This window comes from Staurois parvus, unplaced genomic scaffold, assembly GCF_062004578.1.
Source record: "Staurois parvus isolate SC_StPar_1 unplaced genomic scaffold, SC_StPar_1.0 ptg000070l, whole genome shotgun sequence".
NCBI classification, from domain to species: Eukaryota; Metazoa; Chordata; class Amphibia; order Anura; family Ranidae; genus Staurois; species Staurois parvus.
Genome location: NW_028317866.1, coordinates 874,655 through 890,510, shown reverse-complemented (window position 1 = coordinate 890,510; position 15,856 = coordinate 874,655). Strand labels below are relative to the sequence as shown.

Sequence of the window (15,856 nt, the reverse complement as noted above, 5' to 3'; positions counted from 1 at the left end):
TCTAAGGAAAATTATAAATGGTTTTCAAACCTTTTTACAAATATCTGAAAAGTGTGGCATGAATTTGTATTCAGCCCCCTTTACTCTGATACCTCTAACTAAAATCTAGTGGAACTAACTGCCTTCAGAAGTCACCTAATTAGTAAATAAAATCCAACTGTGTGTAATTTAATCTCAGTATAAATACTGATAATAAATAAATAATGTTCTGTGAAGCCCTCAGAGGTTTATTAGAGAACATTAGGGAACAAACAGCATCATGAAGGCCAAGGAACACACCAGGCAGGTCAGGGATAAAGTTGTGGAAAAGTTTAAAGCAGGGTTAGGTTATAAAAAAAATCCAAAGTTTTGAACATCTCACGGAGCACTGTTCATTCCACCATCTGAAAATTGAAAGAGTGTGGCACAACTGCAAACCTACCAAGACATGGCCGTCCACCTAAACTGACAGGCCGGGCAAGGACAGCATTAATCAGAGAAGCAGACAAGAGGCTCATGGTAACTTTGGAGGAGCTGTAGAGATCCACAGCTCAGGTGGGAGACTCTGTCCACAGGACAACTATTAGTCATGCACTGCATAAATCTCACCTTTATGGAGGAGTGGCAAGAAGAAAGCCATTGTTGAAAGAAAGCCATAAGAAGTCCCGTTTGCAGTTTGCGAGAAGCCATGTGGGGGACACAGCAAACATGTGGAAGAAGGTGCTTTGGTCAGATGAGACCAAAATTTTATTTTTTGGCCTAAAAGCAAAACGTTATGCTTGGAGGAAGACTAACACTGCATATCACCCTAAACACACTATCCCCACCGTGAAACATGTTGGTGGTAGCATCATGTTGTGGGGATACTTCTCTTCAGCAAGGACAGGGAAGCTGGTCAGAGTTGATGGGAAGATGAATGGAGCCAAATACAGGGCAATCTTAGAAGAAAACCTGTTAGAGTATGCAAAAGACTTGAGACTGGTTCACCTTCCAGTAGGACAATGACCCTAAACATACACCAAGAGCTACAATGGAATGGTTTAGATCAAAGAATATTCATGTGTAGGAATGGCCTAGTTAAAGTCCAGACCAAAATCCAACTGAGAATCTGTGGCAAGACTTGAAAATTGCTGTTCACAGATGCTCTCCATCTAATCTGACAGAGTATGAGCTATTTTGCAAAGAAGAATGGGCAAAATGTCATTCTCTAAATGTGCAAAGCTGGTAGAGACATCCCCAAAAAGACTTGCAGCTGTAATTAGTGATAGGCTGCATGTTTGAGTCAAATGTAATTTCGACTCGAACATGGGCCGTTCATGTGTTCGTTGAACACACGAATGGTACGGGCATTCAGCGGGCTATTCGCCCGCCATGCCCCACAATGCACTGCACCCTGACAGTACATTGTGATTGACCAAAGCATTGCACCTGACCGCAGGTCAGGTGCAATGCTGTGTCCAATCACAGGGCACGATGACATCACAAGGGGTGATCTCGCCTCCTTGTGATGTCAATACTCTATTTAAGAACTGTCAGCACGGTGCAGCTGTCAGACAGTGGGAGCCAGCATTGAGGGTGGAGCAGATTTTTATTTTTTCAGGTTGGTGGTGGAGGCGGGCATCACAATTGACATTAGGCCTACTGTGGAGGACATTTTTTTAATTTTTATTTTTAATAAAGGACTGTCAACTGTCTTTTTTTTACACTACACTTTTTTTTTTTTGGCAAATGGGTAGTGGTACCATATACTCATTCACATGGGGGGGGGGGATTGGGCAGGATCTGGGAGCCCCCTTGTTAAAGGGAGATTCCAGATTCCGATAAGTCCCCTGCCTGCAGACCCCCACAATTATCGGCCAGGGTTGTGGGGAAGAGGCCTTTGTCCCCATCAACATGGGAACAAGGTGCTTTGGGGGGGAAGCCCCCCTGCCCCTAAGCACCCCCCCATGTTGAGGGTATATGGCCTGGTATGGTTCAGAAGAAGGGGGGGGGCGCTCGCTCGTCCCTCCCCTTTCCTGACATACTGGGCTGCATGGTCGGATAAGAGTCTGGTATAAATTTTGGGGGAGACCCCCACGCTGTTTTTAAAAACATTTTGGCGTGGGGGGCTCCCCTTAAAATCCATATCAGACCCGAAGTGCTTGGTATAGAAAGGAGTTGGGACTCTATGCCGTTTTTTTAAAAAAAAATGTAATTGTTGGGCAATGCCAACAATTCTTTTGACATTCAGCTGTCAGTGGGGAACCCCGCTGACAGCTGAAACATGAATGAATGTTTCACTACTAAAATACTGCATGACCTAATAATATAACTCATACTGAATTTTAGTAACTGAGTGTTATCTTACTACATACTCAGATGCGGTAAGATACCTCTCAGTAAAGTGTCCCTGTTCAAAATTTGCGTCAAATTTTCAGTAGGTTCGAATGTTCGACTGCGAACTGAACAGGGGGGTGTTCAGCCTATCACTATTCACAATTATGTGCCACTTTGTGCTGGTCTATCACATAAAATCCCAATAAACATTTACGTTTTTGATTGTAACATGACGAAATGTGGAAAACATCAAGGGGTATGAATACTTTTTCAAGGCACTGTATATGCTAAGTTTATAAATATTAATTTATCTTACAGCTACAGACATCTTTCCCTCCTATTCACCTCAGTCTTATCTCCAACTCAAAACCATTGGATAAAAAACTCAAGGATTATGCATCAAATTCTGATCTTTCCAAAGAGGCTCGAGGGGAAAAAATCAATTTGCCTCAAGTGGAAAAAGCATCAACCCCCAAACCTACTAAGGCATTCCCTGACAAATCCAAATATTCCAGAGATTTTGGATGCAGCATTAGTAATTTGGCAAGCACACCTACATTTTTATTTGAAGGACCAAAAGACTCCAGACAGGAGAAGCAAACTTGGCTGGAGGTTTCTTCTCCCAAGACAACCTCCGACCGCTTGTCTCCTGAAATAATCAAGACTGCAGAATGTCAGTCATGCAAGAATGAAAAGAGAATGAAATACGAATATGACAAGATTCTTTTACAATCCAAGAGAGAAAAGGAGGCTTTACAGTTGAGGATTAATGAATTAGAGGCTGAACTTAAAAAGCAAGGAGATACCAGTAAGAAAACTGAGGAAGCCCACGGAGAGGTGAGTGGAATTTATATCAAACTTGCTGTTTCTTTTAAATAGACTTTAAAAAAAAAAAATTTCTTGTCATTTTATTTTTTTAACTGTGATCTTGAAAACCTGAGCTGTAACTACAGATCATGGGGCTCCATAGCAAAATCTTCAGTGAACTTTTGCTGTGGTATGGGTTAGCATCAACATTGACAATACATGCATGAATTCTCCAGCTAACTATGCTGTCCTCTGTTGTTTACAGCTGTTTTCAGCATCATTTGATCTTTTAAAATATATGTTAGCTTATAACCCAATGTCCAGCGCTAGACTTCCAGTAAAATAAAAAAAAAGTATTTTACTTTTTATATTTTATATTACGTAACTGTTAGTGTTCCAGCATACAACTACTCTGTTGCTTTAATATGGACTTCCTTGGCTTTTTTTTTAATGTAGAACTACAAACCTTAACTTCTATCAGTTTTATGCTGAAGAAAGAATGATATTTTTCTACAGCCTCAAGAAGGCAGCATTAAAAAAAAGGTTATTTTCAGAGAGCTGGCAAAGATGACCAGAAGCTCTTAAAGGCAATACATCTGCTTACAGATAGAGAGAAGGCAAACAAGGAAGAGCTGTAACTAGTGACACCACAATCCCAAAGGTTATACAATGGTCTGACAGCAGCTTTTGTAGATTGGAAACTTCACAGAAGAGGGTTGACATCAACTCCAGCCGTTACAACTCTTAATGGTTCACTACTGAATCTTTGTTTACTTCACATACACACAGATTTTCTACAATTAATTTGACTTAAAACCTTCCTAGAGGTATTTCCCATTAACCTCAAACACTGTTGACCACTATTAAAAATTCTGTAGACATAAACCAAACCTTATAGGAAGGTGCTTTGATATAAAACCATTTTTATATAAACTGTACGAATTTCACATTAAAAAGTTCAAGGAAAATGTAAAAAATTGTATAATATACACACATATGCTTCTACAGCTTGCCTTCCTCAAAGTATTATACAAAGTCCACACAATAGTCACACATCTGGGTCTGGGTGAGCCCTCCCAGGACTACGGGAGGAAACTCCTACAAATCCAGGAAAAAAGAGTTATTGTTGAAATGTGAAATGTGTAATGCCTGAAATTCAACCTGTGGTACTGGCTGCTAAAATGATAAAATATTGAGCACGGCAGGGATGACTGCAAAATTCATAACAATCTAAATGCTGTTCTGACAGGACTTGTGTTTAAACTAGCCACAAATGAACAGATTTTAAGATTATTCTGCTTTATGTGAACAATAGTACACTTTTGTACTGGATTTACTCTCTTGTGGCAGCTGTTATATTATTACTCATGTTCAATCTAAAAGCAGTAATTGCGCTATACTGGATGTAGCACGCTGCCTGCTGTATATTAGGAGCTACCAATGAACTGATTAATGGCCAACACCCAGAGGTACAGTAGATGTTTGCATGTTACAAGAATGGAATTTTGTGACTCTTCCCAACAGGCTTTAACCTACCCTTGTTCTTTAGTTTTGCTACTGGATTTACCCACAAGTACTAAGAAAATAACAGATGAGGCAAAAACAGTAGACCAAAATTGTAAATGTTATCCTCTCACACTGATGCCTTAGGCCAGGGCTCTCCAAACTGCAGCCTGAGGGCCAGATGTGGCCCTTTGATTGCCTTTACGGGGTCCCTAAAGGCACTAATCCTCCCAATGACGACAAAAATAAGGCACCATTCCTTCCACTGATATCAATGGTGGGGCACAATTCCTTCTACTGACACTAACAATGGGACATTATTTTCACCAAGAGGATTTAATTCCTCCCATTAGACATCATAGATAAGACACTATTCCTCCCACTAACAGCAGTGTCAGAACACTATTCCTCCCACTGATATCAACGATGGGGCACTATTCCTCCCACTGACATCATTTCTTCCACAGCCACTAATGATAGAGCACTATTGAAAGCTCCAAGGAGCAGGGCCCTCCTAATCCTCTTGTATTGAACTGTGTTGTTGCTGTATTGTCTCCCGTTATATTGTAAAGCGCCTAGCAAACTGTTGGCGCTATATAAATCCTGTATAATAATAATAATATTCCTCCCAGTAAACCGTTAGTTGGGCACCAGTCTTCCTCCTATTGACCACAGGTACTTTGTATTTATTTTACTCCCACTGACCACCATGCCTGAGACATTGTTTACTCCCACTAATACTGAGGCATTTTCCACTCCCACTGGCCATAGTCCACACCCCTAAAATCTGAAGAACAGTAAACTGGTCTTTTGTTTAGAAAGTTTGGTGACTCCCACCCTAGGCATTGGTCAATGGGTGCATTATGGTAACGTGTATATGTATGTGTGTAGTATATACATATACTATATTATATATTTACTCAGTACTCATCAAGCTACCAGTATTAGGTTAGTAAGGAAAGTAAGGTATAGACATCTGTATGTTTTTATTCATTGCTTGGCTTTGTTCTTTCTGCTATAGACAAGTGAAGACCGTCTCTTCCTGGATTGTTTTAAAAATAAAAATAAGAATCATGACTGGGAAGAATACAGAAAACTGGAAAAGAGTAATAAACATAAGCAGGGTCAAATTGTGAGTAGCTTGCAAATTGAATTACATTTTTTACCTTATTTATTAAAGTATACATCTGTAATGCATACAATTATAGAACTGAATTGTGATGTACCATTTTGACAGACCTTTGATGGGAAGCTTCCCTCTTCCCATCAAATTATACAGTGCTCACATTTCCTCACTCCCAGATTCTCTGTTAATCTGCCATGGCCAGGAAAATAAAGCCCCATGTGAACTCCAAACTGGCTTAGCAAAGCTTACAGAGGGCTGCTTTCCTGATCCCAGCACTGACAGCACTGTGCCAATTAGAAGGCACCTAGCACTGTAAATGGGAAATGAGGAATGATTCACATGCTCACATATATCCGGAAGTACTGCATGTTTTACTTTGCTTTTTGAAATCAGTGGTTGGGGTCTAAGGAAAAGTGTGTAAGTGCTGCTGGGACTGTTAAGTGACTCTTGTACTTTCCTCTGTATATACTGAATTTCATACATATTTTTTGTCTATTGTACAACCACATGCATTATAAGACTGCATTTTACATTTGTTTTTTCAAATGCATTTTCCAGAGATGTCAAACTTTGTCACCACGAGGTGTTGTGATGTACTTGCAAAGTGCACTAGACTGCAAGTAAACTGCCTCCTAGATTGTAAGCTCGAAAGAGCAGGGCCCTCGAACCCCTAATGTATTGTTTTGTTACTGTATTGTCTCATGTTCTGTCCCCCACTATAATGTACAGCGCTGAGCAAACCTTTCTGGTGCTATATAAATACTGTATAATATTAATAGTATCCCATGTGCTGTGTGTACCTTCTGTATGGTGCTATTTAAAGCTATGAAGAGCATGCTTGTGTCACAATGCGCCAAATATGCCTTCACCCTTTTTCCACTGCAAGTTGTAGCCCATACCTACCCAAAATAAGCCCTCTCCAATAAGCTCCTCCTTCCTTTTCTGCTAGCATAGATGCTGGAATAACAGCACAGTATGTACATATTTACGACTTAAATACACCACATGAAGCACTAAAATAATCACATGAAGGAGTTACATGGAAAGGTTTCCCTGCACTCCGAGCTTACCCAGAACCATTTTACTCCAAAACTATGGATTATTTGACAGGTACTTCACTATCTGTCAAAATTTGTGTTAAGTAAGTGTAGATATAAGGGTGGGAAGTTTGCCGCACAGGTTCGAAATACTGAAGCTCAATGGCCCTGCAGCATGGGTCACGAAACTGCAGGACAGTCATTCGTTGTCCAAGTGATAATCTGCTCATAATGGTGGTCTTTATGCTATAAAAAACAGAACCAGCTTCCACACTGAAGAACCGCTGTGCATGTTTCGGAACAGCCACTGCAGTTGTTAGGATTCCAATTTCGGACTGCAAACAATTTTCTAAATGACTTGCAGTTATTTAAAGGAGTGACCTAAAATTAAACTTTTCTTTTTAACAGTATGCATTAAAGTGATTATTTTTAGAATATCTTAGATACTGTTTCCTTGGTAAGAATCCTTGAAAAGCAGTGCTAATCTTGCCTCAAAAAGGTAAGTGACAGGAAAAGTGAAAGGAAACAAGATACTATACCGTATTCTTGTTTAACAAAGGTCCATCCATTTTGGTGATTTTAGGGCTGTCCAGAGCAGTGTTCATGATTGATGTGGTGGAATTTGTCACAATTGTGAAGTGGAGAATTTTAAAGGAACACATTTATGAACTTTTCATTGGATTATCTATTGAATTACACGTATGGATAAATGGTGGAATGGACACTGTGATGCACTTTAACAAATTAGCTAAAGTGCATCACAGTTCACTTACATTTTTTGGGCAAGATTAGCGCTGCTTTTCATGCATTCACATTTGTACTTGGTATTACACCTAGTTATTAAAGCAAAATTTTCTTGCATTTATTTATACATTTTGGAATGTATTGGGCTTAGTGCTGTTTTACACTTATAAAATAGTTTCCTTGGAGTTTCTTATTACACAACTTTAATCTATATGTGTTTGTCTTCCCTATTCATGTTTCCTGCAATAGGATTGCTTGTTGGTAGAAATTGAAGAACTAAATTGTCAGCTCAGTGCAATACGCCATGGCGAAAGAGACCAGGAGCAGTTGTTCAAAAGTAAGCAAAGCAAATTGTTCTCTGACATGGAAGACTTGAAATCACAGCTTGAGAGGGTGAAAGAGCGTGAAAAACTGAAGGTCTCCTGTTTGGAGAAAGAAAAGGTAAAAATCACAAAAAACTAAAACTAAAAGGGCTACTGTCGATTTTATATTCTGGAGTACTGCTCACTACATTGCATGTGACTTAAATAGTGCTAAAACAGAAGTCATTTTAAAGCAGTAGTAAACCGCAACCTTGTTTAAAAAACAAAAAACAAAACAAACCCTGCAAAGACAATGGCATAATGTGCTACTATGCATTGCATACTAGCACATTATGTGAAACTTACCCTAAAACGAAGCCCTCCAGTAGTGCGCTGTCACCGCTGACAGGTCTTCCAGTTTCACCCGGTCCTTCTTCTGGGTTCGTGGGCTCCGGCAGCTTGAATAAATAGCCGAGCTGTGATGAGCTACTTTTTACGGCACACACGGGCATGCCATTCCTTCATAGCGCATGCGCCAGTGCTCCTCTACAAGTAAATATTTCCCACACAGTGCACATTTAGGAGATAAGGAGTACCAACAGGTAAGCCTTATTATATGCTTACCTGTAGGTAAAAGTGAATAAAACGACTTTACTACCACTTTAAATAAATGGTGACATAAGAAAATAAAATCATAGTTATATGCTTAAAATCTACATAGCTTTATAGATCTTGACTTGTTGCTTAAAAAAAATGTATTGAAAATGTGGCACTGTGACAGTAAAAATGACACTTACTGATATTTACATGGGTGGGGTATAACCACCAGGAAATAAATAATGACAACATACAATCTTGTCCTTCAATTAAACCATTGTACAATTATGTAGGATTTACTATCAATTTTCCATCAATGAAAGGAAAAAAAAGGAAGAATGAGAGAAAAACTGAAAAAAAATAAGCTAATAAGCTAATCAATAAGCTGTCATTAGATAGACAGCAAATTGTAATACTTTGTTAATAGCTTTATAGAACTTGACTTGTATTAACTTTTGCTGCCTATCTAATGTCAGCTTATTGATGTACATTATTGGTCATTTTAGGCTAGACTGGCTGCAGAGAAGAGAAAAATGTGGACATGGGTGAACCTCCAATAGTAATACAATCACATTTCCTCTATGTGGAAATTAAAGAATGACTCTGGTTGCTTACTATAGACCAGTTCTCCAATACTGTTTTTTTTTCTCCAGTCGTGGTTTGTTGTGTGCAGAGAAAACGGAAAATTTAATTCAAATACTTACTGTAATTTTCCTTTCCTGACAAGCTCCATTGCAGCTCAGCTGGGTGAGGCCCCACCCACCCCCTGTCTGATCAGGACATAACTCAATACATTTTTGACCCACCTCAGCCTAGGCATTCCATAACTCACACTACTAAACTGGGTGGGATTTGTGCTGCCATGGAGCTCGTCGGGAAAGGAAAATTATGGTAAGTGTTTGAATTCAATTTTCTGTTTTCCTGACAGCTCCATGTCAGCACAGCTGGGATTTAACTAGCCACACACGGGAGGGTAATGCAAAACCAATTTAGTTTTGACTGGAAGCAGAGGCCAAGACACCCCAAAAATCAGCAGGAATCAAAGTCGCAGGTTCTATACAATAATGAAGGTATTAACAGGAGACCATGTAGCCACTTTGCAGATTGTTTCTGGGGAAACTCGGCCCACTTCAGCCCATAAGGTTGAGACCCCTCTAGTGGAATGCGCTGTGACCCCCTCAGACACAGGCAACCCTCTTGTTCTGTAAGCTAAAGAGAAGGTCTTGACCAGCCATATAGCAATTACTCTACTAGAAGCTCTTGAGCCTTTCCGTGCACCGTTAGGGATTATGAAAAGATGATCTGATTTCCTGAGCTAGGAAGTAGCATACACATAGTCTCTCAATGAGTGCCCAACATCCAATGGACTTGGGTCCTGGGAATATTCCAAAAGGAGCGTCGAGAGTGTAATATCTTGCATTATGTGAAACCTGGAGGCAACTTTGGGTACGAATCCTAGCATTGGTCTAAGCAGGACCCTATCCAGAAAGAATGAAAGAAAGGGTTCTTTAAACCCTAAGGCTGCTAGTTCAGAGGCTCTTCTGGCTGATGTTATCACCTAGAGAAACACTGTTTTCAGAGTAAGATGCCATAGTGAGACAGGATGACTGAAGGTGTCTGATGAGAGGAAGTCCAACACTAGCTGCAAGTCCCATTTCGGGAAAATCAGAGACTTGGGTGGTCTTTGGCGGATAGCTGCCTTAAAAAACTGAACCACTAAAGAGTCTGATGCCTATAGGGTACCTGCAAAAGCCAAGAGGGCAGAAATGTGAGCCTTCAGAGTACCCACTAGCAAAATGTTGTCCAAGTAGTGATATTTTCACACTGCATATGACCTCAGGTATGCCACTAGGGCCAGAAGAATCTTCGTGAATACTCTGGGTGATGTGGTCAGCCCAAAGGGTAGGCATACAAACTGGAAGTGGAGCTGCCGTAGAAATTTCTGGCAGACTGGGGCTACCGGTACATGGAAATACACGTCCCTGAGGTCCTCTGATAGAAGCCAATCCCCTGGCTGAATGATTTTCCGAATTGTCTGGAGAGATTCTATTTTGAATATCCACATTCCCAACTTTTCCTGCACTAGAAATAGAGGCGAGTAGATTCCAGAAAAGCGTATTTGCTGGGGTACTGCAACTATCACTTCCTGTTTGAAGAGGATTTCTATGTATTCCCATAAAACATCCTGCTTTTACCTTGCTAAGATAATTTTGTCAGGACAAAGATTCTGCGAGGATGCCTCAAGAACTTCCAAGCATGGGCGAACTGGAAGGTGGACGTTACCCAAGGCTCCTTTACCTCTTGTGCCCTCACCTGACGGAACTTGTATAATCTGGCTCCTACACAACAAGTGTGAGTCGGCAGATAGTCAAAAAGACTTCTGGGACTCCTGTCCTACAGACGAAGTTGATCTCTTCGACTTGCGGTTCGCAGCCGTGTTAGTCCATTGACAACAAAATTCTTTCCCTGGCCTGTAAGACTTAGTATCTCTACCTCTTGTCCTTGGCAAATTTCTGTATGCTGCACCTCTTCTGCAAAGCAGCCTCTGATCCTGGGGAATAAACCCTGACTTCCCCCCTGCGGCTTTTGTGATGGCAGTGTCTAATTTATTTCCAAACAGCGACTGCCCTTCAAATGGTATCTTACACCATCCTTGTTTGGAGGCTGGGTTGTCACCCAGGGCCTCAGCCATAGGGTTCTTCTGGCTGTTACTGCATTAAGCATGATCCTGGCCAACATCTTAATTAGGTCAATGGATGCCTCTGCCATAAAAGAAGCTGTTAGCTTCAAATTGGCAAAGGAGGCCAGGACCCCGGCTTTGTTCAGGCCGCTTCCCACTGCCACTTCTGATTTCTGAACCCAGGACTCCATGGCCTTCGAAATAGCCGCCAAAGCCATAGAAGGTCTACACGCCCCACCAGCAAGTGTGTAAATCTTTTTCAGATCCACATCCACTCTTCTATCCAACACGTCCCTGAATGTCACTGTGTTATCTAGCAGAAGGGTTATGTGTCTAGCGAGGCGCATAAGTGCTGAGTCCACCACTAGAGGCTCCTCCAAACTCTTAATACTCTGACTTGAAGGGGTATAGCTTTGCAAACCGATTCTTAAAAGTGATTCTCTTATCCGCTTGGTTCCACTCATCAGTAATTATGTCCTGAATTTCTTCCATGAATAGGAAATTCACCCCCTCTTTTTGTCATGTTCGTGAAAAACGTCCTTTACTTCTGCGGTTCTTCCCTGGCATTTTCCCAAAGCAGAGCCTGCCTAATCTAATTCACAAAAGGCTGGACCAAAGCAAAATGAAAACTGTCATAACGGTCCACATCCTCCTCCGAGGAAACAGCATCTGAGGCTGAAGGTTCCTGGGACTCTGGAATCACCTGGCCAGCTGGCAGCATCTGCGGAGACAAGGAGCACGAGGTGGATGGAACTGTGGCAGCTGAAGGCTGCGACTGCGATGCAGACGCCTTTAGCGTCTCCTCAAATGCCTGCTTCATTAGCGATACCATCTCCACCTTATCGGGTTCTTGGTGTTTGGTTGCTTCTTTGAAGCAAGTTTCACAAGCCTTCTTGCCTAGCATGCCTCTTCTAGGGCATACTCAGCATCCTCCTGGTCTGGGTTGGCCATGATGTGAATCTCTGCCGTATCGTGATGGTTATAAACGTTACAAAGGTTATAAAATACTAAAACAATTCAAGAACAGAAAAACAAGTGCAGAAAAACAGTACAAGAGGAACTCTCAATATAAGAATGATATGATGATCTGACTCCATTTTGTTTCTCATCTTTACAAGAGCACTGACTTCTAGAGGCTGAATGGGAACGCAAGGCCTCTGTCCTTCTCTGGGACTGTCGGTCCTCCCTTGCAGATGACCATCTCCTACTCCTTTCTGAGCTTCTTCTTTCTGATCGCCAGGAAGGACCATGACCAAGACCCGAGGAGCTGGGGCAGCACAGAAAAACAAGAGAAAATTAGTCATTGACTTGAAAAACAACTAAAAGAATATGCACATTTGGCAACGTCTCCCCTACCTTGTCTGAGAATGCTGGTCTTTAGAGGGGGTAGGCATGTTATCACTGCTGTAAAAAAACAAAACCAAGAGCATGAGGCAGAGCAATTGAGCAGATAGAACCACAATGGTACAGCCTTGCAGGTGCAATGCATACCTGGAGGAGAGAGAGGGAATAGCAAGCACAGGCAGGCTGCAGGAGCACACAGTCACATACAGTTGCAAGAAAAAGTATGTGAACCCCTTTGGATTACGTGGAGTTTTGCATGAATTGGGCATAAAATGTGCTCTGAACGTCATCTAAGTCACAACAATAGAAGAACACAGTCTGCTGAACATAATACTACACAAACATTAGATGTTGCCATGGTTTAATTGCACATAACATGTAAACATTCACAGTGCAGGGAGGAAAAAGTATGTGAGCCTTTGGACTTAATAACTGGTTGACCCTCCTTTGGCAGCAATAACCTCAACCAAACGTTTCCTGTAGTTGCAGATCAGACCTGCACAACAATCTGGAGTAATTTTGGACCACTCCTCTTCACAAAACTGTTTCAGTGTAGCAATATTCTTGGGATGTCTGGTGTGAATCGCTCTCTTAAGGTCATGCCACAGCATTTCAATCGGGTTGAGGTCAGGACTCTGAATGGGACACTCCAGAAGGCGTATTCTGTGCTGTTGCAGCCATTGTTTTGTTGAATTACTTGTATGCTTTGGGTCATTGTCCTGTTGCATCACCCATCCTCTGCGGAGCTTCAGTTGGCGGACAGATGGTCGTACGTTTTCCTGCAAAATGTCTTAATAAACTCTGGAATTCATTTTCCCATTAATGACAACAATCCGTCCAGGCCCTGAGGCAGCAAAGCAGCCACAAACCATGATGCTCCCTCCGCCATGTTTTACAGTGGGGATGAGGTTTTGATGTTGGTGTGCTGTGCCTTTTTTTCTCCACACATAGTGTTGTGTGTTCTTCCCAAACAACTCAATCTTGGTTTCATCTGTCCACAGTATATTTTGCCAGTAGTGCTGAGGAACATCCAGGTGCTCTTTTGCAAACTTTAAACATGCTGCAATATTCTTATTGGACAGCAATGGCTTCCTCCGTGGTGTCCTCCTATGTACTCCATTCTTGTTTAATGTTTTCCTTATTGTAGATGTGTCAACAAAAATGTTAGCATGTGCCAGAGATTTCTGTAAGTCTTTAGCTGACACTCTGGGATTCTTCTTTACCTCATGCAGTATTCTGCGCTGTGCTCTTGCAGTCATTTTTATAGGACAACCACGCCGAGGAAGAGTAGCAACAGTGCTAAACTTTCTCCATTTGTAGACAGTCTGTCTTACCGTGGACACATGAACATCAAGGCTTTTGGAGATACTTTTGTAACCCTTTCCAGCTTCATGCAAGTCAACAATTCTTGATCGTAGGTCTTCTGAGATCTCTTTTCTGCGAGGCATGGTTCACATCAGACAGTGCTTCTTGAAACCAGTAAACCTAAAACAGGTGTGTGTTTTTGAAGGGCAGGACAGCTGTCAGCAACACATCCAATATCATCACACTGATTGGAGTCAAGGTTGGCTCACTCCTGGCTCCAATTAGCTCTGGGAGAAGTCATTAAGCTAGGGCCTCACATACTTTTTCCTCCCTGCACTGTGAATGTTTACATGTTATGTGCAATTAAACCATGGCAACATCTAATGTTTGTGTAGTATTATGTTCAGCAGACTGTGTTCTTCTATTGTTGTGACTTAGATGACATTCAGAGCTCATTTCCCAATTCATGCAAAACTCCACGTAATCCCAAGGGGTTCACATACTTTTTCTTGCAACTGTAGGAGACAGATGCTTCAGCCAGAAGCATCTTTAAATTTTGGCTCCCTTAAGCTTGACCTCGCTTCCCTTCTCCTGATTGGCCGAGTGGTCCTGCACGTGCTCAGTGCGAGCCGCACTGTGCGCTCCACGCTGGCCCACACACACTGACCTAGTGGAGCTGGTAAGAAGCGGGGAGGCCAGTGCCACTCCCCTTAACAGTGTCCACAGCTCTATCCACTGCCATCATCCCCAGCATCCGCTATGGAAGGATTTTATCCATCAGCCAGCAGCTGCCAAGGAACCCCCACTGGTGTAACACCCCATAGTCGGCAGTACTTTACCACGGCCTGATGCTGCCCTGAGGACCAGCAGCGGGACTCCCTGGTCAAACTGCTGTTAGCAAAGGAGTACAGGGACTGTGTCCAACCTTGAGAGCGATTCTGGATGGACAGCCAGCCACTAGCCCAGCTAGGAGGGGAGATGCCACCTGTCCTGATTGCAGGAGGAAGAAAAAAGAACACCTAGGCTGAGGTGGGCCAAAAATGTATTGAGTTACATCCTGATCAGGCAGGGGGTGGGCTGGACCCCACCCAGCTATGCTGCCCTGGAGCCGTCAGGAAATATCATTACCCATGTAGTGCTTAACCCTGGAGGAGTCGCTTGGTATCATTGGGTTTTCTGCTGTTCTGCCATGACTCTGTGAACAGCCTCATCCCCTCTGACACACCTTGTTGAGTAAAAGGCATTGCTGCAAATACCTAGATAAGAAAAAATACCAGTACCTGGCACACAGCTATGATACAGCATCAAGAAATAAACACCAAACTGCTTAAAGTGGAGTTCCACCCAAAAGGGGAAGTTCCACTTTAACCACCTCCTGCCCACCATATAGTACAATGACGGGCGCAAGGTGGTTCTCTCGTTCTGGGAGGACGTCATATGACGTCCCATTCTAACCACGTGTGCGCGCCCCCGGAGGCGCTCAGCGCGGTGATCGGTGGTGCGCTGTGTCCCTGGGACACAGCGGATCACCGATCAATGAAAAGAGCCGAAGATGTCGGCTCGGTCATGTGATCAGCTGTGTCCAATCACAGCTGATCACATATAAATAGAGAAATGTTGGTTATCTGCATTTCTCTCCCCATGAGCTGTCACACTGACAGCTCGAGAGGAGAGGAGAGGAGAGGAGAGCCGGTAATCGGCATCCCTCAGAGGGGACATGTGCACTGATCATCAGGGCACTGATGATCAGTGTGCCCTGATGATTTGTGTAGCCCCAGCAGTGCCACCTGTCAGTGTCCATCAGTGCCAGCTGTCAGTGCTCACCCATGCCACCTGCCAGTGCGCATCAGTGCCACATCAATGCCACATATCAGTGCCTACCAGTGCACATCAATGCCACATATCAGTGCCCATCTGAGCTGCCTTTCAGTATCACCCATCAGTGCCAATCAGTGCCACCTATCAATGCCAGTCAGTGCCACCTATCAGTGCTGCCAATCAGTGCCACCTATCAGTGCCAGTCAGTGCCGCCTATCAGTGTCGCCTATCAGTGCCCGTCAGTGCTGCTTATCAGTGCCGCCTAACAGTGCCAGTCAGTGCCACCTAACAGTGCCAG

General features: G+C 42.7%; 1 protein-coding gene across 1 annotated transcript in view; it reads left to right on the top strand.

Annotated features, from left to right (window-relative positions):
• LOC149469440 (uncharacterized) overlaps positions 1–15,856 on the top strand; it is a 91,355-nt gene that overhangs the window by 54,478 nt on the left and 21,021 nt on the right. Inside the window, exons 4-6 of the mRNA XM_089669182.1 lie at positions 2,614–3,132; positions 5,627–5,737; positions 7,762–7,953. Coding sequence (XP_089525308.1) covers positions 2,614–3,132; positions 5,627–5,737; positions 7,762–7,953 — 822 coding nt within the window. The remainder of the gene's footprint in view (positions 1–2,613; positions 3,133–5,626; positions 5,738–7,761; positions 7,954–15,856) is intronic.